Raw genomic sequence first — 23,142 nt, forward strand, 5'->3', positions numbered from 1 at the left:
CGGGCAAGCCGCCGGCCGAGAGCTTTCCTAGGGTGTGGCTCTGCGGGGCCTCTGGGAGCCGCAGGTGAGAGCTGGTGACGGGCTGAACCCTAAGCCCAGAATAGGGCTCCGCAGCCCCCTACCAGAGACATGGTCCCCTCTGACCATCCCTTAAGTAGCAGCCCAACAATTCTGCTTTGGAAGATCCCAGGGGGAACACAAGGAAAGCAACTTGGGGAACACTGGGGAATGAAGGGGCCAGTTGGTCAGTGTGGGTGGTCAGGAGGTCAGAGGTGAAAGTTCAGGTGAATGGAGAAGGGCCAGAGACTGGCTGAGAGTGGGGATAATGGAGAGGCACAAGTCGGAGGCAAGCAGCTGAGGTCAAGTCAATCGTTTATTAATTGAACTGGACGAGTCCTGGGACTACCAGCAGACAGGGCTCCCTCCTGGTCACCTTCTTGGCTAAACTGGGCCTGTCCTTTCAGGACGCCCCCATCCCAGCCCCAACACTTCTCACCTACCTGAACAGCCCTCCTTTGTCCTCTCCAACCATCTAAAACCCGGCCCGTCGACTCCTGCAGGACATAAGAGTTCTCGATTATTCCACGGCCCCCTCAATGTCCCGAGGTCAGGGGCTCTTTCCCTTCCCATCCCCCAGACGGGCCTCTCAGTCCCAATAGCTCTCCTCTGGGAGTCCTGATCAAATAAAGCCAATGAAACACCACCTTCTAAAATTAAAGTTTATTTTCATTTCACAAGGAAACCACAAATCTCTGAATTACATGAAGGACATGATTGAGAGAACTGTAGCCTGCACTACAGCCTGGCACTTAAGAAACCGTGGTGCTTGGCCTCTGAGAGGGTCATCGCCTCCGGAGCACCCGGCGGGCACTGCCCACCAGCCGGCCCACAGTCTTCCATGACACTTTGGGAAAACATTCTCCAGCTGGTTACATTTCATCCAATTTGGTTTAACACTGAGTCAGGAAAGTGGGTCAACAGCCAGATTCTGGCCCATTGCATTGAAAAGACATAAATTCATCTCTATAGCATTTTGTAAACTGTCATAAAAGCAGACTGCTCTAAACAAGTGATGAGGGCGGAGGTGGGCAGCCGGGGCTGGCACAGGGGAGGGAGGCTCCATGGGGGCAGCGACTACTTCTCCATTGCCTTAGTACAGTACCCGGCAGACCCTAGTTACTTCGCCGGCCCCCCCAGGAGCAACATGGACGCCATTCAGCACAGTCTCCTCTGGGCCTAGACCATCCAGGACAAGATGTCACAAGCAGGTGGGTCTGGGCTTACACAAAAAGTGTCTTCCTAGCCTTCCGCCTCCTCTGCACCAAGTCCTGGGCAGGCCGAGGGGCACCCAGCTGGGGTCTTGGATGGGGCTGGCCCTTGGTTCTGCCGGGCACAGGAGCAGGGCTGGGGAGGGGGCTTACAACACTCTCTCATCCCAGAGAAGAGGGGAAGGCAGGAACAGGAGGGAGCCCTCTGTGCCTCCAGTATACTACGGCTCTGCAGGATCTCAAACAAGGACGGAGGGAAGGGGGAAATGGGGGGTGGGGGGGGAGACAGGTAGCCAACCAGCTCCTAAGCCAATGAGAAGCGCCTGCCTGATGGTACTTGGCTGCCAGAACTTTCTCTTTCCGGTTCCTGCTGGGGCCCACCCCCTCACACTCCCCAGGCCACAGGCTCAGAGACAACCCAGCTTAAGGCTTGTCTGACATTTAATTCGTTTTCTTTTTAATTTAAAATTACCTGAGCAGAGATTTTATCAGATTTTTTTTTTCTTTTTTTAAAGCAGAATGCACCGAACTATAGAAGCTAGAAATATCTTTTAAAAAAGGAGGGGGGAAAAAAAAGCAGAACCAAAAAGTCCCCAAAAAGGCAAAGCCAAGCCCAGGCCTCCTGGCTGGGCCCCCAAAGTGGAAGAAGCCCAACTCCCACAACTCAGCTCCTCAGCAGCCGACACCAGCAGGGCCTGGCCAAAGGCACGCCCCCTCGGCAGGCTGGGGGGCTTAGCTCGGTGGTTTCTAACAGTAAGAGATGACAGTGTGTCTCTGAGGTCCTCCCAAGGTCAGTGATTGAGGCAGAGCAGCCTCCTTGCCTCATCCAGAGGACTAGGCAAAGAGGCCCAGAGAGAGGTGCCAGGGGTACCAGCCGGCCAAAGTGGTGCCAGGGGTACTGGCTGGTCCAGAGCCTTCAGCTCTGGGCTGTCAGAACTAATCTCATCTCAACCGAGTGGGGACATGGGCTTCCAGACCATAATCTGGAAAGGAGAGAGGTATCCCAGACAGGCATGCCAGGGGCAGAGGGCAGAGCAGGGCAGCCGAGCAGCCGACACAAGGCTTCTTAGAGGAGTCCAAGGCCCAGGACTCTCCAGTGATTGGGAAGTTGGTCCCCGACCAGGCCATCGCAGCCCTCCCCTGCCAAAAACCAACCTTGTCTGATTGACTAGTCTAGAAAGGCCATTTTCATTAAATAAAGCTCATGGGGAGAAGCTGTGTCTGGGGAAGGCTTAGAGCAGCAAGGACTGAGGAAAAGCAGCTGGTTGGCAGCCTCCCTGATGAATCCCCAGCCAGCCTCTGTAAACATGAAAGGGGGCCCTGCGATTGGCCTGGACCGCTGGCCGTGGTGGACGAGGAGCTATGGGGCCAGGACTGAAGGCAACTGTGGAGGAGGGGTCCATGAGCGAGGGCACAATGGGCACACGGGACGGAGTCAGGTCTGCTGCAGCTGACAGGTTTGTCTGAGAAGCCAGGAGCTTTGAAAACGGCATCCCACCCCCGCCCCCCAACACACATACAGACGCTGATGATTGATTATAAAATTCTCCCCATAACAAGATGATCGTTCAATTGTCTTATCCTATAGGTGCTTGGCACCAAGAACTAACAATGGTATCATGATACCAACACGGTCCACAGCTGTCCCTGCGCCACTTGGCAGGAACCCACCACCGGAGACCCTCGGGGGGAAGGAACCCAAGCCAGAAGATGCACTCTCGAGGCTGCCCCAACGTGGCCACGGGCATCACCGGCGCTCGGCGACGGCCGCTGGTCTGGCCGCGGCTAGGTGGCGGATGTTGGCCCCGGGCCCGGCCCCATCCCCCACCCCCCAGCCTGCCCGGCCCCCGCGGGCCCCCACGTGTGTGTGGCTGTTAGCACCCATTCAGATTTTTGGTTGCTGCCCGCCCGGCTTTGTCGCCGTCGCCTTATTTCTGAGGTCTGATCTCAGCCAGTCTTTGGAGACACGACTGCGTGGCTGTCATGGAAAGGATTATGCTGACCGTCCGTTTTCCCACCCGGTAGAAGCCGTAGCACATCAATCCAAAGAAGGAAGCTTTCACGACAAACCTGGACACTTTGCTAGAGATGGACGGGGGAGGGACGCTGGAAGACAAAAGCAGGAAGAGGCAGGTGACTTCCCGGTCCCCTTCCCCAGCTGCCCGCTCTCTCATCCCACGCATGTTTTCGGCACACACCGTCCATCCTGCACACCCTCAGAGCTGGCCGTGGGACTCCCCGGCTCCTCAGCCCTCCCACCGGTCCCACTCAGCCCGAGCTCCCCAAGCAGCTGCTCTGCACTCTGCCTCTGCTCAGACTGAGTTTCCCTCTACAAATAGCTGCCCTGCTGTTTGCCCCTCAAGGCCTAGGCCAAATGGACCCTCCCCTGGAGGTCCCTCCTGTATGATTTTCCTGTTTCCTCTTCTGTAAAAAGAGAGACCTGGAAGTTGCACCCTGCCCTCAATCTAGGTGCCCAGTGCCTAGTCACTCCTCTAATCCTCTCGAAAGGGCCTGGCGGGCCTGAGTCACAGGGCTGGGACGCACAAGTCAGGGGAGTGAATAGCCGATGAAGAACGCGCGCTGGGCCGTCGTCGGGCAGCCCCCGAGGCTCACCCAGCAGGGTGACTCAGGCTTGAGGAAAGGGAAGCTCTGGTGGGATGGGCCCCTCTGGGACACTCACCTCATAATCTCCTGGATGTTTAAGTCTGTGCTCCAGTTCTTCTCGATGCCAGGGACGTGGCCCATTCCCACCACTCCAACCACCACAGAAGGGATGCTTTTCCTGGGCTCAGCTGTGGGACGGATGGGAGAGAGGTGGGGTCAAGGTGGGAGTGGCCCAAGGAGCTGTCCCTCCACTGCGGTGCTGACCCCTGGCATTGGAAGGACCCCTCCAAGCCCCTTCAGCAGATTCCTTGCTAACATTCCTGGGGGACCCCTGACTAGAAGGAAGGGCTCCCACATTTCTCCCTCTGGCACCGCACCAATAGTTAGCTGACAACAGTAGTAGTAGTAGTAGACACTTGTCCATTTCCACACCCGACCCTCTCTCCACTGATCCAATTCCCAGTCACATTCAAGGGCACCTCCTGCATCCTCCAGCTGTCCTCCCTCTATAAATGTTCATGAAGTGCCTACTATCTGCCACAACATGCCAAGTAAGCACTGGGGACACAAAGGAGGCAAAAGCCAGTCCCTGCCCTCAAAGAGCTCCCGGTCAAAGTGTACAAAAGGAGAAAGTAATTAACCTTCCAGCTTTCTCCTCTGTACAAGGGGATCATAAGCCCAGCGCCCTCCTAGGGCAGCCGAGAGGACCATCTCCTCCTTCCCACCTGGACCGCAGCAGGCGTGCACGACAGCCAGGCTCCCCCTTACCTTCGGAAGCGCGAGGGAGCTCCAGCCGCTTGGCGGCCTGGCGCAGCATGTACGTCAGGTAGATGTCTCTTTCCGAGACGATGGTCCGATGGAGGTCGGGGAACTCGCCGATCATCTCTGCCATCATTTGCTCCAACAAGTCCTTCTGCTTGCACTTCTCTACATCGTCCTTACTGAGAAACCCGGAGAGAAAGGAGGGATGTCAGGGGGCCTGGCTGTCCAGCCTCAGCCCGGGGGGGTTCACTTTTTAGCCCACACAGGAAGGCTCTTCAGCACAGGAGGGCTCCTGGCCTAAGCAAACAGGAGGACTGCATCTCATCTGCCTCTGGGGACCCCTGACCCGAAGCATGATGCCCCATGGGACTCTAGGGCTCAGCCCACTCAACAGTGGGAATCTCCAACCCGCTTGTATTCATTTGGGGAGGCAGCACCGGAGCTGGTGCACAAGGCAACATTCTCTTCACCACACTCAGGAGAAGTACTGATTAGCACGACCCAACACTAGGCTTGAAGTCTCCTTTTATTTCTTCCGATGATTATTCTGGGGTCATTTCCTTCCTCTGCTCCATTTGAACATTCTCAAGCTTCTAGAGGGGATGGGACATAAGCTACCTCCCAGGGCACTCGTCCAAGGTGTGTGCTTGATTTGTGCCTCAGCCTCAGCTAAGAGGCCCAAGCAGGTGGGCAGTGAGCATCCCCTCCCCGGCTGTGCCAAGGGAAGGTGGCCGGTCAGTTCTCAAATGAGCAGGCCGTGGGAGAGTCGGCACCTTCCCCCTGCAATCCCATGATTCCCTGTGAGTGTTGAGGGTGGGGACAGGCCCAGCTTGGCTCCCCCAGGCCAGCCCTCTCTGAGTCTGAAGCCTTGACCCAAAGCCCCAAAGGCTGCCCAGCTGAGAAATGAGGGAACTCCTGCTGGGCATAGACAGGGGGCTGGCTGGGCCACACGTACCTGATGGGGTCAGAGAGGAAGCACAGGCCCCAGGCCAGCTTCACTTTCTGCCAGAAGGAAAGGGCTGCAATGGCTCTCTTGAAGGTCACTGGAATAGGCCTGTCCCCAAGGTGGAACTTGCAGAAAGGTACTTTACTGGCCTGCAAAACAAGGGGGTGAAGGGTTAAAGGTCAGGGGCCCTGCCACACTGCCAGGTCCTGGAGAGGGCAGGCAGCGTGCCCCGGTGGCAGGTGGGGTGCACAGCCTCGGAGGCCTGGCCGGGAGCGGAAATGTGCTTTGTGCCAGCTCTCAGGAATCAAGGCAAACGTTACCTCAGCCTCGGGTAATTTTATATTTCGCAAGTAACTGATATTCTGTCTTTCCTGTGATTTCACTTAAGAAAAAGCTATTTCGCAACAAAAACACAGAGCTCTATTCACCACAAAATAGTGCAGGGGGAGGGGAAGGGAGACCAGAAGGGACAGAGAAGGCCAGTTATTTGGGGGAGGGCATGAGTCTAGAACCCCCCATGGGCCGAGCAGGACACATCCCCGAGCTGGGCCAAGCACGGCAATCCCAGAGCTGACTGGGGACCGAGACACAAGGGCAGCCGAGAGCTCCAAGTGAAGGGGACTCTGGCCACAAGGACTTTGGGGATACACCGAGTCCTTCAAGGTAGACTAAGGGGAGACTCCATCTGGATGGACCCACAGACGACAGGGCTGGAGTCCCCCTGGGCGCTGCATGGTCTGGCTGCCCTTAGGGACCTCCACGAGGGTCCCTGGGCTGACGGGGGAGATGGATCCCCTCTAACCTGGATGTGGTAGATCCTCTGGGACCCAGGGACTGAGGGAGATGGACGTGCTGAACGATGCCCCAGACACCTAAACTTTGTGGAGCTGGTAGAGTTGGCTGGGGCTCCGGGTGGGCTTCACTGAAATAGTTTCTGAAACTGCTCTCCCAGGACGAGGCAGGGACTCAACAGCCCCTCCTCTCGCTCACCGGCCCCTGCTTCAGGTCAAGTGCTTTTAGCACATGTCAGTATGTCTGTCCCAGGGACAAGACCTCGTGGCACGGAGAGCAGGACACAGATGGGGTCAGCAAGGCCTCCGGGGCTGCACCTACCTCTTTGAAAGCCTCTCTGAACTCGCCCCCCGGGGCCATCCCCAGCTGCTCCGTGATATGCGCCGAGACCTTCAGGAGGAGCATCTGCATCAGGCCCGACATGACTCCATTCTAGAGGCAAGAGGAGGCAGAGCGTTAGATGGCCAAGAGCCAAGGCCCAAGGCTGGGACAGGATGGATGTAGAGTGCCCGGAAGGTGCCTGCCACAGGCTCTCAGAGAGATGGGGGTCCTTCCGGTCAGCCTTGGCTCTCCAAGGGCCCCTTGGGAACCAGAAGGGAGGTGAAAGGAAGAAGCCAGGGAGGTTAGGGCCAGTTTTTGGGAGAGGGAAAGATTTAAGGTGTTATAACAGGAAATGGGGAGAGTAAAAGTATGGCTGCCCCCATCCATGCCATATCCATGAAGTGTGGGAGCCTATGGAGGGGACAGCCAGGGGCAGGGGAGGCTGGGGCTCCACTAGAGGGGCCACATGCTCCCCAAAGCCCAGGGAGAGATGCTGGGAATAACGACAGGAGTGCCAGGCCAAGGATGGTGACGCCATCGCACTGTGCCCAGGCCCTCAAATATTGACTCAGGGGGACGATGACAAGTTTGCTTCAAAATTAAATACAGACCATTTGCTGCCTTGGAAAACACAGAGGTCCCCCAGGGCGCTTGCGGCGTGGCTGCCCTGACTCCTGTGGCAGGTCCCCACCCCAAGCTGCTGGAGGCGGCCCGAGGGTCCCCAGCCATGGCTTCCGCTCCCTTGAGCCCTTTTACCCAAGGAGGGGTTGGGGCAGCGGCCACAGCCGAGATCCCAGATGGCGGACATCTCCTTAAGTGTACACATGGAGCCCCTGGCAAATGTCAGCCCCTCGAGGGCAGGGCAGGGCCCAGGGACGAGATGGGTAAGGGATGCTTGCCAAGCGATAGCACCAAAGGCAGAAGAGACGAAGAGAGGGGCCCAAGAGCAGGCTAGGGGCTTCAGATGGGGAGGATGTGGACACCTGCAAAGGTCTGACCCTCAACCTTCTGTGGTGGGAGCTGACTGAGTCAGAGAATGGGACCCAAGGCCCGTTGGCTTTGCTGACTTTGAGTGGTCAATGGGTACAGGTGCTCAAAGCTATTTGGAAGGGAATTCCCTGCAGGGAGGCCCTCTGCAGCCTCACAGAGCCCCTGTGCCCAGGGACCTTAGGAAAAAGGGGGCCCCTGGCAGATGGTTGTGGTCACTACTTCATCCAGAAAGAAGGGGAGCCTCGGCTGATGGGCAGCATGGCTGAGTAAAGGGAGATCACAAACACGGATTACTGGGGGTCAGGAGGCCCACATGAGATTGGGCCAGACAATGGGGCTGGGCAGTACCTCCCCCCACCCAAAGAGACAGAAAACCAATTATTGTAAAGGTGAGAATGATACCCGGCTGTCTGAGCTGATTCCAGTTTCAGGGCTGCAAGGGCAGAGGTGACACGCTGGGAGGAAAGGATGGGATCGAGAGGGAGACAAGGTAGCAGAGGGCTCTGAAAGCAAGGGGAGCAGGGAGATTATGGACACTATGGAGGCCGAGGGGCTGAGAGGCTAGGCTGTCTGTCTGTCTGGGTGAAGTACCTAAGCATTAGAGGAGGGATCAAGATAGGGAAGGAAGCTGTGAACCAGGACCGGGAGGCTAATGGAGCGTCAGAATGGGGCACGACATCCCTCCTTCTCCTGAGGGCAAGGGCACCCAGCCTAGGAGAGGGGACTTTTCTCAGGGGAAAAGGAGCTTGTTAATGACAGACATAAGTGCCACACACATGAGGGAGGGAGGGAGGAAGGGAGAAAGGGAAAGATAGAGACACAAAGAGAAAGAGACAGAGACAAAAAGAAAGAGACAGAGAAACAGATATAGAGACAGAGACAGAAATATAGAGGAAGAGAGATTTTGACCAAACAAAGGCACAGTTTGGATCACCCAAAACTGAAAGGGCTTTTGCACAAACAAAAACAAGGCAGTTAAAATTAGAAAGCAAACAGTCAACCAGGAGAGTAAAGAACCATTTGCAGTAGGGGGCTGATATTCAAAATATCTAGGGGACGCATTTGAATAAATAGATAACAAAAGCCAATCTCTAAGAAATGAAACGTTAAAAGATACAAGGAGTTTTGAAAGGAGAAATCCAAGTTATCAACAACCACAACTGCACATTCAAGCAATCCTCAAGTTCCAGCAGCCACACACCCAGCAAGCAGGCTGGCAAAGCTAGCCAAGAAAGGAAAATGCCAACCGAGGGAGGGCACGCTGAGGGCGCTCTGCTGGCGCTGTGAACTGGTCCAGCCATTCTGGAAGGCAATCTGGGCTGATGGCCGAGGTGGCTGAAGTTTCTAACACAGAGGTGCCTCTGTGAGGCTTATTCCCTAAGGAGATGCGAGAAAGAGGACAATATTATACCCACGTGTACCAAAAACACTAGTAGCACCTTTTTGTTCTAACAAAGGACTGGAAAAGAAGATGGTGTCCCATCAGTGGGGGGACTACTGGGTAGATACGGCCCATGAACATGACGGAAGACCAGTGGGGCCAAAGAAATGATCGGAGGGTTTCTGAGAATGCTGGGACCTCTTGTCTGAAGTTGATGCACAGGGAAAGAGCAACGAGACAAATGCGCGAAACCTCTGACCTGCCCAGTGCCCAAGGCAGCCTCAGTGCCTCCCCGTCCTCTCCGAGAACGCAGCACCTGAGGTGCAGACTGAGCCAGAAGGATCTGAGTACTTGAATGAACACATTTACTGATGACAAAGAAGGATGTGAAAATGTTTTTTGAGGGGAGGGGGGAAGAATCTTTGATGAACGAAACATGTCAATGAGACATTTAAAAAAAAGCCCAGAAGAGAGGAAGGTCAGAGGGCACCAAACAGCATGGCTTGGAAGCCAAGTGCAGAACTGGTCCCAACAGGCTGGACTCCATTTTACATGTACCCTCTCCTCTTTATTTATGGGAATATCTGTGTCTGTCAGGACCAGAACAAGGAGGAGCAGTAGCAGACACTGTCTGGCAGACCATCACTGGGCCACGGGGCCAATGGAGCCGCCAGAGCCGCCAGCCACAGGATGGGCCAGGTCTCCCTGAATGGGGGTTCTCGTAGGCCTAAGATGCAGTCCCTGCCGGGAAGGGTGAGAAGGGAGGGCAGAGGCACTTCAGATGGTCACACCCCTGCAGAGGATGCAGGGCAGCCTTCCACAAATTGCTTCAGTGACATTTTGCAAAGCACACATCCGATGGGGTGGCCAAGGGCACAACTAATCCTCATGGGGCTGAGCCTGGGCTTAAGGGGCAAGCCTGATTAAACATGGGGTGACAGGGACCTGGCAGCTCCACCAGGATGCTGGAGGCCTCATTGACAGGGCCCGGTGCCAGGAACATCATGGGCAATGACTTCAACTGGGTCTGGGGCCCAAGAGATCAACCAGAGGCTTCCTGCCCTGGGCTCCCATGGCACCTTGCCCATCTCCCCACGCCCTACAGGAGAGATCATGGGCCATCAGAGGTTCAAAAGGCTTCAGATATGGGCCTGGTGATGGGCAGTGTCAGTGGCCGAGGCATCCTGGGAGTCCCTGGGCAGCTCTTCAAGGCCATTTGCTACATGCGCCCCTCTCTCCTTCAAGACACAGTTCAAGCATCACCTTCCATACTGGCTCTTCCTTGAGCCCCATATCTTCTTTATGGGTATGAGCTTCTCCTTCGTATTTGTAACTCCAGGGCCTAGTGCGCGATAGGCACTTAATAATTGCTTGTGGTCTAAGGTGGGCATCTCCCGGCTCTCTCCACCTCCCTTTCAGCTCATTCTTGAAGACTTGCCATGGTCTGTAGAAAAAAGGAACTGCAAGGATCCTTTTTCATTTCACAGATGAGGAGATGATGAAGGGTCTCCAGGTTCACAGGTTTTAAGAGCCAAGTCTCACCCCCAATCTTGCCTCCCTCCCGCCCCTGCCCAACCTGGCTGCTGCCCAAATTCCCCCCTCCCTGCCCCCAGTCAAGCTTTAAAAGCTCATTAGTAGGACAGAAAATAGATTCAGCGGCTACAGCGTGGACTTGGCATCACGAGGAGTCACCTGAGGTAACTCTGGCCGCAGACATTTCCTAGCAGCGTGGTCCTGGGCCAGTCACTTCACCCCCAGACAGGGTCAGAGAGAGTCAGACGTGTCTAGGTGACTAACCCCCTTCTTCCACCCTGGCACCCCTTCTGCCAAATGACCTGTCCTGTGCTGCTCATGCCAAGGCTCCCCATGCTCTCACTGAGCCCGGAGAAACATCTCCTTCTGCTCACCTCCCAATCGGCGGGGAAAGAAGGAACTGGCAAGGGGAGAGGCTCCCCGGAGCAGCCGTGGCAAATGGGTCTGTCTCAGTAATGAGGGTGAGGACCAACAAGCCACAGAGGGGAGCCAGCTGCGCAGTGCAGCCTCCCCAGGAAGGGAAAAGGAGCTCCTTCAAATGAAATCTCAGGCCTGTGAGGGCAGGGGCCGGCGTCACCACCCGGCCAGTTCTGATGGGATCCCTGAGGTGTCTCTTGGGTGAGCCGTCTCCTTCCGCTGCTCTCATGGAGAAGTGGAGAGCTGTGGGTCAGACGGTCGCCCTGGCAGAGCCATGGCGGGTGGGACGGCTGGGACGGCTGGGTTCCTGTAGCAACCAGGGGTCTCCCGAGTCGCCGACGCTTTTACCAAGGGTGTGGAGCAAGGCACAGAAGGCAAGCTCATCAAATCTGTGACCACAAAAAGCTAGGAGAGACAAGAGACAAAGGATCCTCGGCAGGCCCAACCTCGAAGATGCCATCACGGGGGATAGTTTCCCAAGTCCCAGATGCAGAACTCTCAGAAGCATCTCCAAGAAACTGAGGGATGGGCCACAGCCAAGCCATCCAAGTCTGCCAAGAGGCATCAATGCCAGCTTGACCTGGATGGAGAGGGCCAGGGCTTCCAGGCCAGGAAGGTGAGAGCCCATCAGCCTCTGCCTTGGAGTCCTGGGCCCAGATCCAGGCAGAAGGCTTTAAGGAAGACAATGACAAGCTGGAGAGGCCAGAGGAAGGTGACCAGGAGAGCGATGAAGGGCCTGAGGTCCACATCAGAGGACATCCTGTCTTCAGGTATCTCACATTATGAGCAGGAGGAGGAAGGATTAGCCTTGTTTGGTTTGGCCCAAGGGCAGAACCAGAAACCAACCCTGCAATCTCTTCCGGATGCCGAGTGTGGGGGATGATGTGTGCTCTCCCCGGGCGACTGGGCTGGCGGTGGGCTTCCCCTGCAAAGGCCTCTGAGTAGTGGCTGAGTCACTGTTCAGGCCCCAACCGCACCGGGACCAAGGAAGATCTTCCCCCATGGCCCGCTGCCCTTTGGTGACTCTGTACAGTGGCTTCTCTGGCTCCCTCTCAGGGCATTTTACCTCGCTCCCTGATCCCAGGCAGACCATGGGGAGGTCTAGCAATGATGGGTCCAGCAACAACTTCTTTCTTCTCATGACGACAGTTCCAGCGCCCAACAGCCACTCCCTGCTGGAACCCGAGATGTCCCCAAGAGCTAAGCAACCACCACATGGGCCTAGGTATCCAGGAGGAGAGCCGTAGAGTGCTTCAGGTACTCATGTTGCCCACCAGGAAGATTAAGGCTGAGAAGCAGCATTTCAAAATGACCCCACAGGCTCCAGACTGAGCCAATCCAGAGGAGGGACGCAAACTTCTGCAGAAATACCAGCTGGTCACACCCACCAGGACAAAAATAAACGTGCATTTCTGTGCCCGAGGGTCCTGCCCTCCCCAGGGGCACTTCATTCTCACTCCCTGTCCTACTAATGAGCTTTTAAAGCTTGACTGGGGGGCAGGGAGGGGAGAATTTGGGCAGCAGCCAAGTTGGGCAGGGGCGGGAGGGAACAGTCCCAGAGTGGGTCCTCAGTCCCTTTCATCCTGGGTCTGAATGGAAGGCTGCCTAATATCCTCAGGAAATGCTCCTGCTCTCAGAAGGCACCCGGCAGATGGCGGTGGGACAGGCAGGACCTCGGCACACACAGACCTCGGCACGCAGCTCAGATTTTAACAATGTGGACAAACCAGAAGCTGGCTCAGGCGACCGGAGAGTGCACGGTAGCCGAGACTCCCGCTAATCCTGGGAGAGCTCGGACTCCACCTCAGCCCGGCAAAGCGGAGGCGATGGCAGGATGGGAAGTGTTCCTGGGAGAGCTGGGGAGCCTGGCCCCGGCATTCTGGAAAGCCCCCGAAGTGATGCTCGCCGGGATCCCCCGGCTGAGGTGGAAGGGAGCCCAGACCACAGCCACAAATTCGCGGCTTTGGTTTTAGTCCCGGTTAAGAGCTGGAACAAAACAGATGCACCCAGGGGGAGCAACAGCTCCCGAGGCCACGGCCCAAGGGACACGCAGCACTGCTGCAGGGTAAGGAGTGGCAAACGTGAAGGGGCCAGAGCAGGGGATGACGGCACATGACCTGATGGCCGGCAGGACTCTGGGCCTGGAGGCAGGAAAAGCCATGTTCAAATCTGGCTGCAGAGCGGTCTGGGGTGGTCCTGGCCGAGGGCCTCGGCTGTTTCCTCAACTACAAAAAGGGGCCGGGGTAATCGCGCTCCCTCCCCGGGGGGCGTTTGTAAAGGTCTCGGGACAGGGCGAGCATACAGAAGGCTAAGACACACACGACGCCTTCAACAAGAAGAAAGGAGGGAGAACAAAGCAAAACTCAAACCGAGTCCGGCCCCAAAGAAGGGAGAAGGCAAAGTCATGCGCCTTTCTCCGTCCGGGCCGGACCGAGCACATGCGCCGCCCTCTCCCCAAGCTGGGCCCGGCGGCCTGCCTGAGGGGAAGCTTGCCCGAGATGCACGGGCAGAGAAAGGCGCGAGGAAGGCCAGCGGGAGAGCCGAGCGGGCAGGCAGAGGGCACGGGGAGCCAAGGTGCCAGGGAAGGGGCTCTCTGGGGCTCCTGGCCTCCGGGCCTGGCGCAGAGCTCCCAGGCCGGGGAGGGCTCGTACCTGCTTCACAGCTTGCTGGAGCTTCTCGAGGTTGATCTCCTTCGCCTCCTTCAGCAGTGTCTTCTCATCCATCTTCAGCATGGACACCCTGTACTGGCAGAGCTCCACCACCACCACGTCGGGCTGCACCTCCTGGATGGTCTGTCAGGGAGGAACAAAGGGCAGTCACTCAGTGGGCCCCCCTCCCAAGGCCTCCCAAGGTGGGGTCTCAGTAAGTCTGCAACAGTCAGGCGCGAGGGAGGGCACCAGCGTCTGCTCACTCGGAGCCAGGGCTGTCTGCGGGCCCGACTTTCAGGGGAGGGTCCGGGGGGAGGGTTCTGCGCCTCTCGTGCGGAGCTGTGGATTTCCTTCCCCATTCTTTTCTTCCACAACGTTCTCTTCATTTCTTTCCAGCTTTGTCCCTCTAGCACTCCTCATTTGTTTATTAAAAACATTTTCGACTCGAACAGCTTTTTTATGGTGGGACTTTTTGTTTTTTATTTGCTCACATTCCCAGCCTTCCTCCTGACCTTGTCATTTATGTTGGGGCCGGCCTCTACACGGTTCTGAAGGGAAGACATGGTGTGACCCCACGGCTACCTTGGGGGAGGCCGGCCCAGGCCGAGGCCCGGCGAGCTTTTTCAGGGCAGTCGGACTGCTCACCCTGGCTCGTCCTGCCCAGGTTTGGGTCTGAGCACCAGTAGACGCGCAGGCCCAGTGGCCAAGCACCGGAGCCCCCAGCTGGGTCTTAATGACATCCCTGGGGCACCGAGGCACAAGAGTGAGCTTCATCCCAGCCATGGGGGCTTTCCTTGACTTAAGGGCGGTTGTTGCTGCCCCCCCCCCCCCCCAGCTCTAAAAGGGAGCAGGCTGCCTGCACTGATGCTTCAGACCAGCAGAGGGCACCAGCACCCAGGCCCCCTGGGCCTGCTGCCGGCTCAGCCTCAGAACCGGACCATGACGCCCCCTGGATGCTCTTCAGAGTAAGAATGAGGCGCTTAATGAATGCACCAGACACGGCTGAGCACCCGCAAGTGCGGAGTCCTGAGCCCAGAGGAGGACAGGATTCCCAGCCCATCGCAGGCCCCCATTTCCACAGGCCAGGAGGGCAGAGGCACAGGAGACCCAGCCCTGGGCGTTCTGCGAGGGGAAGGGCTCCTGCGGGCCGAGAGTCCCCAGGAGAAGCGGAGAAGGGGCCTGGACGCCAGGGGGCGAGGGCTCGGACTGTCTGTGAGGAGCACACGCTGGGAGCTGCCCCGCCAGGCTCAGGGCTAAGGCCCTCCTCTCCTAGGCCTCCTCCGGGCCAGCCCCCTCCTACATTCTAATGTCTCCCATTCTCTTTCACCCTTTCCCGTATTCCCCACGTAAAACCCTTCATTCTTTGGGGATCCCTTCCACACTCTTTCTGACACTGGGGGGAGAGAGGGGGAGGGAAAGAAGAGAGGAAGAGGGAAAAGAGCACGGACATTTCTTCCTTTTCTCTCTCTCTCCCCCCAGCAGCAGGCCAAAGGAAGGCCTAAGCTGAGAGAAGCCGGCGTCCTGCCTTCCTTCTCAATGAATCCCAGAGAATTATCATTAATTAACGTGTGACCAAAGACAAGTCTGGCTGGAAGACTCCCAGAGACAACCTGTCCTTACTAAACCGGGTGGACAGAAGGCAGCTGGGGGGAGAGGCCTCTGCGGTCCGGCGCTGTGCTGTGAGCGACGCGAGAGGGGCGTCGAGGAGCCCCTTTGGGGCCCTGGGCAGACTCCCTCACGCGACACCCCCAATGTACCTTCACTACGTCCCGCTTGCTGTCATCACTGAAGTGGGCCGTGCCAACCACGTACACCTTACTTCCTTCTTCTGTGACCAATTCTGTGACAGTACCTGGAAGACTGGGCTGCTTTTGTCTCTTCTTCATTTTCATCTCCAGAAGGATCTTAAAAGCATCCACATCAGCTGCAAACGAGGCAAAAAGACAAGCTACCACGTCTGTACGCGTGCCTGCAAGCGCCCGGGTGCATGTCTGTGGGTCAGGCAGGCCACTGTGAGACTAGAGACCCTTTCTCGCCCCGCCCCCCAGGCCAGTGAAATAAGAGCCTGCAAGTTCACCCCGGGCTTCTGGAGACCAGGGCAGGCTTCTGCTTCTCAGTGTCTGGTGGGTTGGCAGAGCTTCCTGGGATACAATCCTCAAGCCTCACCAAGACAAATGCCCTTTTAGGACCACAGAACATCCCCGAGATGTCCCGTCACTTTGTCATCCGGTCAACAGCATCAAAGCTCACACACCTACGACTTGTTTCTTACTGTCACACCAGTCAGGTGACCGCTAGCCTGCCCACAGGAGCCCCTTCGAATGTAACAGCCCAGCAGCCCCACAGGAAGGACACCTTCTACCTGGGCAGGAGGAAGCCCCCGGGATTTTCCCTAGCTCTGTCTCAGAAAGCAAGAATGCAGGGAAGGCCCCAGGCCTCTGGAGAGTGAAAAAGGAAGAAAAAGCCCGAGCCACTGGTTGTATCCTTGCAGGAAGCAGCTTGTACTACGAAGCCCCGGGGCAGGACACTGCAGAGTCATGGAGACCCTTCTGGCTTCATCATCCACCCTGCCTTTCCTCCAGTCTCCATTTCAAAACAAAATCCACATTGGGTTTGCAACCTGATCTCTATCTAAAGGCAAATGGAGATGAGTGCCTGCAGCAGTGAGCACTTCAGCCCAGTTCAGGAGGGGAAGTCAGGGCATCTTGCAAAGTCGGAAGTCGAGAGCCTTTGGCTACAAAGCCTCAGGGGGCTGCTTCCTATTCCACTGAAGCCCTCTCCCCAAGGCTCATTTGGAGGGTGATGGTCAGCAAGTGACCTGCCCCCCAAACCCCTCAGATGGACAAATTCTGGCAAGAGAAGATTGGTTCCCCACAACCATTTCCCTTCAGCACAGGGGCTGGCTAACTTTGGACAACTTGTGTTTTTCTCTTGGGACTAGAGCATCATTGATACTAGCCTCCTACCAGGAGGAAGAGTCAATGAAGTTTTTGCCGGACAAACTTACAGAGATTCTGGGAGTCACTGGAGAGCACCCCAGGGTCACATTCCGAGGCCGCCGCCGAAGGGGCCGGCTCCTCCGCAGCCTGCAGAACAAAACAACGCGACATTTCAGGAGAAGCTGCGGGGATTAAGGGAAGCCCAGCAAGCAGGAGCTGCCAGATTCCTCTGCCCTTGTCCCCTGGCTGGTCTGCAAAGGTAACACAGCGTTGTGTCTGCTCGAGGTCTGGCATTACCAAGGCTGGGAGGCAGGACCTCTTTACACACACTATTTGTGCATAAGTAAAGCACCGTCCCCCCCTGCCTTCACCGCTCTGGGCAGCCCCATCTACGCAGACGCTATGAAGCCGCCCCAGCCCAGACAGACCCGATGCCTGGAGGACGGACAGAGAACATCATCCCAGAGGGGCAGCCCACCCCTGCCTCAGTGCTCAGTGGCAGGCTCTCATGGGTTTGGGGCTGGCCAAGCACAGAGAATGCAGGAAGGGTGGGGCCGGGCCCCTCTCTGCCACTTATCTCTGGAGATCTTCCTCCATCAGCCGTGTCTACCTTAGGGGTCAGAAGATGCTCATTCCAAATACCAAAACGTCTTGGCCAAAAACGAAAAAGATCTTTTGTGTTTTGAGAAGGTGGGTTTCCTGATCCCCTCACCTCTCATAAAGGGCCCATCTCTGGACATGGGACAGCCCATACAGCAAGGAGGAGGCACCAGCTCTGTGGGCTCCCTGACACTCAGGCCGGGGCTAGACACCACCCTACTCCCCTTCTGCTCAGACACGAGGTCTTCTCACTGGTTCTGATCCATCTTTTTGTCAAGTCTCAAACTTTGTTCGATAGATGTTTACAACTTGAGCCCCACCAGGTGAGCCGCCCTGTACCCCCCACCTCACTCCCGTGGTCTGGCATCCATTCCTGCTCCTCTGTCCCAAGGACACTCCCAGACCAGGCCAGGTATTCCTCTAAACCTACTTTCCCTGTTATTCAGAACAGAAACCTCCATTTTTGTTTTCCCCTTTCTCGTCCCCCAATCTAGTAGCCATCCGCCATCCCTTTCTCATTTGCACCCCCTTTCTCTCCTCTCGCCAGCACTAGTTTGGGCCTTCATTGCCTCCAGCCCGGGCTTCTGTGGCTGCCTGATTCTGCCTCTTCCTAGCCTTTCTCAGGTACAACCATTTAAATAATCTTCCCAAGGTCAGCAATAAGGCCCTTCCCAATCCCGTTCCCGCAAGTTCTCCCTGACTGCTTCCCACCACTGCCCCCTTCAAGTGCTCCAGCCTGGCTGGGAGAGGGCTCCGAAGGGAGGACGCTGCATGCCGGCAAGCGCCCGCTCACAGTCGCCCCGGGAGTCATGGGCACCTGTGCTCATAAGGGAGCTTCCTCACGGCAGACACAAACTTACTTCCTGGGGCTGTTCCTCCTGCATCCCGAGGGAGCTGGCTTGGGTCTCCGGTGGAGGCTGGCCTGTGAGAAGACATAAAGAGTCAGGCAAAGGTCTGAGGTGGCCACTTTCCCCAGAGGATCCTCCTCCCAGGGCCTCAGAGCAAGGTTCTGACTGCAGTCAGACTGGCAGTCACCTGTAACGGTGCCCGTGGAGCCCAAGCGACAGAGGGAGGCACGAGGAGCCATGGTCTGAGCGCCCCTGAGGTACAGGTCACTCATCTTTTGAAAGTTACACTTTGTCAGATGCCAACGGAACCCAGAGCGGAGGGTCAAGACTGAAGTGCCCTGCAGGGCCATGGGCAGGCCCCTCGTGGCTGGGACGGGGGTCCTTGCTGTGCCTCCTGGATGATGAAGCACACATACGTGAAGAGTTGGGAGGAAATGAGGCCGCCGCAGCAGCACTAGGGAATTTCCCTTAACCACTCCCCATTCCCTCTCCTCACTCTAGCCCCCGGTCAGGAATGAGGAAAAGGCACCAACCACTCCTAAGACATTTGGGGAGGCAGCTCGGGCTCCTGGCTATTCCTGTGATGGGAGTCTCACTCCATCCTCCTCGCTGCCAGAAGGCCTCGCCAGACAGGACAGAGACCCTCGGTCCACAATTAAGGCTGGAGGCCCGGGGCTGCCCACCCCAGACTCCCTTCTCTCCTTCGTGGTTAGATAAACACTACGAAGGACAGCTCACACGTATATAGGGGCTTACAGCTTGCAGAGTGCTCTGTACGCTGCCTCGGATCCTCAGAACAAAGCTCTCTATGGGGCATAAGTTTTCCAAACTGGGAGCCACTGGTGGTCCTGTCTTGTTACTAGTACTTCTATCACACCACCAGGTCCTTGGCACGGGACAAACCCAATCTTGCTATTTCAAGTAAACAACAGTAAGAACACCAAGAAAGAAAAGCCCAATTTGATCCGTACAAATCTCTAGCAGAGGTCTAAGAGAAAGGCTGCTTTTGAGGAACAACAACCATGTTCTTTGTTTCCCATGTAGCAAAGGAATAAAAACTCAATGTTGGGCACGAGCGAACCATCACTCAAACAGATTTCAGAAAACACTCGATTCTGCCTAATTACTCATTTCATTCAAGTTTCAATGAAATTCATCTTATGTTTCACCAGTCAGTCACTCATCACCAGTGTTTGTTTTGGCGCTGAATATTGTCATTTAGGGGGTTTTGTTGCCTTACCAACAACAGTTCTTTTGGGCACAGTCAAGAGCAGAAAAATGTTTTTATTATTTCTTATCAGGATAAGGCATGTTTCTGCAAAATAAATCTTTGATGTTGATATTTTGAAGAATGCCAATTAAAACATTAAAAAATTCATTTAAAAATTTCATAAAACTATCATTTTACTCCAATGGATCTAGATCCATTCAACTTCCTCCTTTGGAGTTCCATCCAATAATGCAGACAGCAATCTGGGGATCTGCCCCCTCGCTGGCCCACCTGCGTGGTTCTTGTCCGGGTCCTCCCTGCATGTGTTAGACAGGGCCCCCCGCTGTGAGCCCGTTAACTGCCCACCCCAAGCGACCGATTCGTTCCTTCACCCCGGCACACAGTTCCTTGGTGACACCTTCCATTCTTGCTCTGTGATGTGCCACTTCGGTTCCGGACTAAAAGCCTACTCTCACCCACCCACTGATGCCCATGGGATGGTCATTGGTGATTCTTTGGAGATTGTTCTGTCCAAGTCTTGCGTTCCACGAGGAACGAAATGTTGGCATTATAAAAACAGGCCAATAAGGGAACTTTGCACTGCCTGAAAGCAATCCGGCCAATCCTCCTCATCCTTTTAAATTCTATGCTAAACTTGGTGTCCATTTAACTAAAAGTCATGATGTGGGCAAGAGAGTTTTGGGTGGCTGCTTGAGGACACAGAGAAAGAAGGACAAAGAAAAGGGCAGGGAAAGAGAGGGACAGAAAGAGGGGAGGAGGGAGAAGGACAGGTTATGGGTCCAGCAAGGATCCTAGCAGGAAAAATCAATTAGCAAATCTAATTTTAAAAGGGACCTTACAGTCCATCTGGCCTAACTCGGTCAGTTTACAAATTGAGAAAGCTGAGGCCCACAGAGGGCTGTCCCTTGCTCAAGGTGACTCAGCAAGATAGTGGCTTTTTCAAGGTCCTGGGACTTCGGCCCATCACAACGTCTCGGATCGGTGGGGCAACAGCAGCCCAACTAAATCAAAGCCTCCTGCGGTTCGCAAAAAAGACCAGGATGAGTCAATGCTTTAACACAGAGTTCGCTTGCAGCCAACCCCGGCTCCTGAGGCCCACCACCGACCTTCTGCGTTCTGTAACCTCTGGGTCTTTACCCAACACTCTTTGCTCCCTTTCCTGGTGAATTCCTACCCGTGTTTTAAGGACCAAAGTGACTTGTTCCAGGGAGCCTGCCAGGCCTCCAGATCCTGGTGCTCTTGTACATTACTTGCATTGGGACCTTCTGCTCCCAGGCCAGGAGCCCCAGACACGGGCTTCGGCCTTAGCTAAACTTTGTGAGAAGGGCTCCCCTGAGAGAAGGGCTCCCCTGAGAGAAGGGCTCCCCTGAGAGAAGGGCTTCCCTGTGAGAAGGGCTTCCCTATGAGAAGGGCTCCCCTGAGAGAAGGGCTCTGCAGACAGTGAAGCTGGGGGAACGAACAGCAGCCCGGGTGACCGGTGCGGCGAGTACAGGGCTCTGGGGGAGCAGGACTCTTCCCATCGGTGCGCCGAGGGGGGTCCCCGAGCCAGACACTCAAACGTGCCGCCTGCTCTCCAATGCCCAACCGCGGCCGCAGAAAGAGGCCCCCTCCCCTCCCCGCCTGGCACACCGGGCACCTGGGAAGGGCTGCCAGGGCCCGCCTGGCAGACGATCAGCCCGAAAGCATGTTTTCAGTCCCTGTTTTTTGACAGAAAGTAACCAACAGCTGCTGCTTCCGAGCAGAGATTGAAGGCGGTTTGCTGCCAACACACCCAAACAGATTAAAATCTTTAACAAGGGGGAGGGAGCCGTCAGACTCCCCGCAGCCTGGCTGGCCTCCCACAAATGAGACACACGTACGTGGCCCAAAGCTCCGGTGCTCGCAGTCTCCTCCCACCCTCCCAGGACCAGGTGTTCCACCTTCCTCTCACGCGTGGTTATCCCAGCCCGGAGCCCGAGGCTCGGGGGCCAAGCCCTGGGCACCAAGTGAGGAGAGAAGCCCCCAGAGCCGGCCCGGGAGGCCCGCGCTGAGGCAGGCCCTCGTGCAGACGGGCAGTGGGACGGAGGGGAAGACGTCCTGGCCATGGGGTCAGCTTCCGGCCCAGCTCTCATTCTGGGCTAGAGAAGTCCACTTCCCTAGGCCTCAATTCCCTCATCTGCAAAACGGGTCCATCAGAGGTGCGGGGAGGCCCCAGTGGGAGGGCAGCCTCAGTTTCCCTTCCTCCCCGCCCCTTTGGCAGCCTGCCATCCACCCCGACTCTTCTCAGCTGCCCCCCCCCCCGCAGGAAGCAGCAGGGCTGGGGGCCACCACTCGGGAAAGCCAAGAGCGCCTCGAGTGCTGGCGTCAAACCCTGCCCGGGTCCCCTCTGCCAAGGGGGGGCTGGGCTCCACGAGCCCCTCCTCTGAAATGCCTGCCTCCCTGCTGGCCGCACCGTCGGACCCGCCAGCCTCCCCCGGTCACCGGCCCTGGGCCCGGGCGCTGCCGGGGTCCGAGGCGGGACTCCGCACTAAGGGGGCTCCCCCGGGGCCTGGCCCAGGCCCAGGTTCTCCAGGCCTGCGTTCACAGCCTGCTGCTGAAATGGGGGGGTAGAGTGGCCCCGGGCGGCTCCTCCAACTCCAGCCATGGCCCTCCCTCGGGGCCCAACTCCAGTGACCTCCAGGGACGGCCGAGCGCGGGAGAACGGCACGGGACGGACACACGGAGCGCCCTCCGCGGGGCCTCCCGCTTGTCCTGCTCAGGGAGGACGGCCCCACACAACTCGGGCTTGGCCAGTGCGACCTCAGCCGGCGCCAGCCTCCAGGACCGAGGGAGCCGGTGTGCTCGTGTCCAGTGCGCACTTATTAGGTGCCTAGTGTATGCCCGGCGCCGGGGTCAACCTCGGGGCGCAAGGAAAGGCCGGGGAGGTTCAGCGCAGGAAAAAGGGGTAACGGGCAGAGCCAAGGCCCCCATGTGGAGGGAGCCGCTGCGTGCTGGTCACCACCCCCTCCTCACTGCCCCGTCCCCAGCCGGCCGGCCTCCGAGGGGCACTCGGACTGACCCCTCTCCCTTCCAGCCGGGGGGCTCTCCAGGCTCCTACCTGGGTCGGGGGCTTCTCGTCCGGACCCCTCCACAGCGAGCCAGGCTCTGGGCTGAGGGCAGCAGGAGGGGCTGACCTCAGGCTGCGGGAGGGAACGCGGAAGTGAGGGAAGAGGGGAGAAGGAACCGGGGGAGGGAAGAGAAGGAAGTGGGGGAGGGGGAGGAGGAGCGGAAGGGGGAGGAGGGAAGGGGGAAGTAAGTGGGGGGAAAGGGGGAGGAGCTGGGGGGAGGGGAGGCCCGGTCTCGGCCTGGTCTCGGCCCGGCCCGGGGTGACAGGGGAACCCTCTCCGGCGGGACGGGACCGGGGGCACGGCACGCTGGGGGGCGTGTGGTGGAGGGGCCGCCTCAACTCGCCCCCTCCCCCCACGAGGCTCCAGGGGGCTCCCCCAGCCCCAGCGAGAGAGCCGCAAGGGAGGCTGGCCGTCCAGCCCCCAGAGGTTCGGAGGGACAGCACCCCGCGCGCCCTCGGACGGCCCCTGCACCGCCCTCCCCTGAGACTCGGACCCGGTCAGGCTCCGCCAGCCGGCAGCTCCTCACCTCGGTCTCGCTAGCTTGCTCGCTCCTGTCCGTCGCACGGGAGGGAGCGGGGGGAGCGCGGGACCGCAGGGCACGCTGGGAAGAGGAGTCCCGGCCTCCTGTCCTTCCCCAGGCGGCCGCCCTGGACCTCGGAGAGGGGACTACAACTCCCAGGGGGTAGCGCGCCACCCGGTGCCTGAGCGCATGCGTGCCGACGCCGTCCGGCCTCGCGAAGGGGCGGGGCTCAGCGGCAGAGGGAAGGGGAAGGAAA

At 57.5% G+C, this 23,142-nt stretch overlaps 1 protein-coding gene across 3 annotated transcripts; it reads right to left on the reverse strand.

The window, feature by feature from the left end:
- Positions 1-705: 705 nt before the first annotated feature.
- On the reverse strand, positions 706-22,989 carry TRABD (TraB domain containing). Of its 3 annotated transcripts, none has more exons than XM_074272006.1 (11): positions 22,893-22,928; positions 22,357-22,438; positions 18,062-18,123; positions 16,670-16,748; positions 15,420-15,586; positions 13,666-13,806; positions 6,694-6,804; positions 5,590-5,729; positions 4,641-4,813; positions 3,949-4,060; positions 706-3,374 (listed from the first exon to the last, which is right to left on the reverse strand). In XM_074272006.1, the coding sequence occupies exons 3-11, from the start codon at positions 18,083-18,085 to the stop codon at positions 3,197-3,199; spliced, it is 1,125 nt and encodes a 374-aa protein (XP_074128107.1). In that variant the 5' UTR covers positions 18,086-18,123; positions 22,357-22,438; positions 22,893-22,928; the 3' UTR covers positions 706-3,196. The 3 variants fall into 3 exon arrangements, with proteins under 3 accessions (XP_074128107.1, XP_074128106.1, XP_074128108.1); XM_074272005.1 differs by lacking the exon at positions 22,893-22,928 and adding an exon at positions 18,237-18,443; XM_074272007.1 differs by lacking the exon at positions 22,357-22,438 and having other exon boundaries at positions 22,893-22,989.
- Positions 22,990-23,142: the final 153 nt, after the last annotated feature.

Source organism: Sminthopsis crassicaudata, chromosome 5 (genome assembly GCF_048593235.1).
Source record: "Sminthopsis crassicaudata isolate SCR6 chromosome 5, ASM4859323v1, whole genome shotgun sequence".
NCBI lineage: Eukaryota > Metazoa > Chordata > Mammalia > Dasyuromorphia > Dasyuridae > Sminthopsis > Sminthopsis crassicaudata.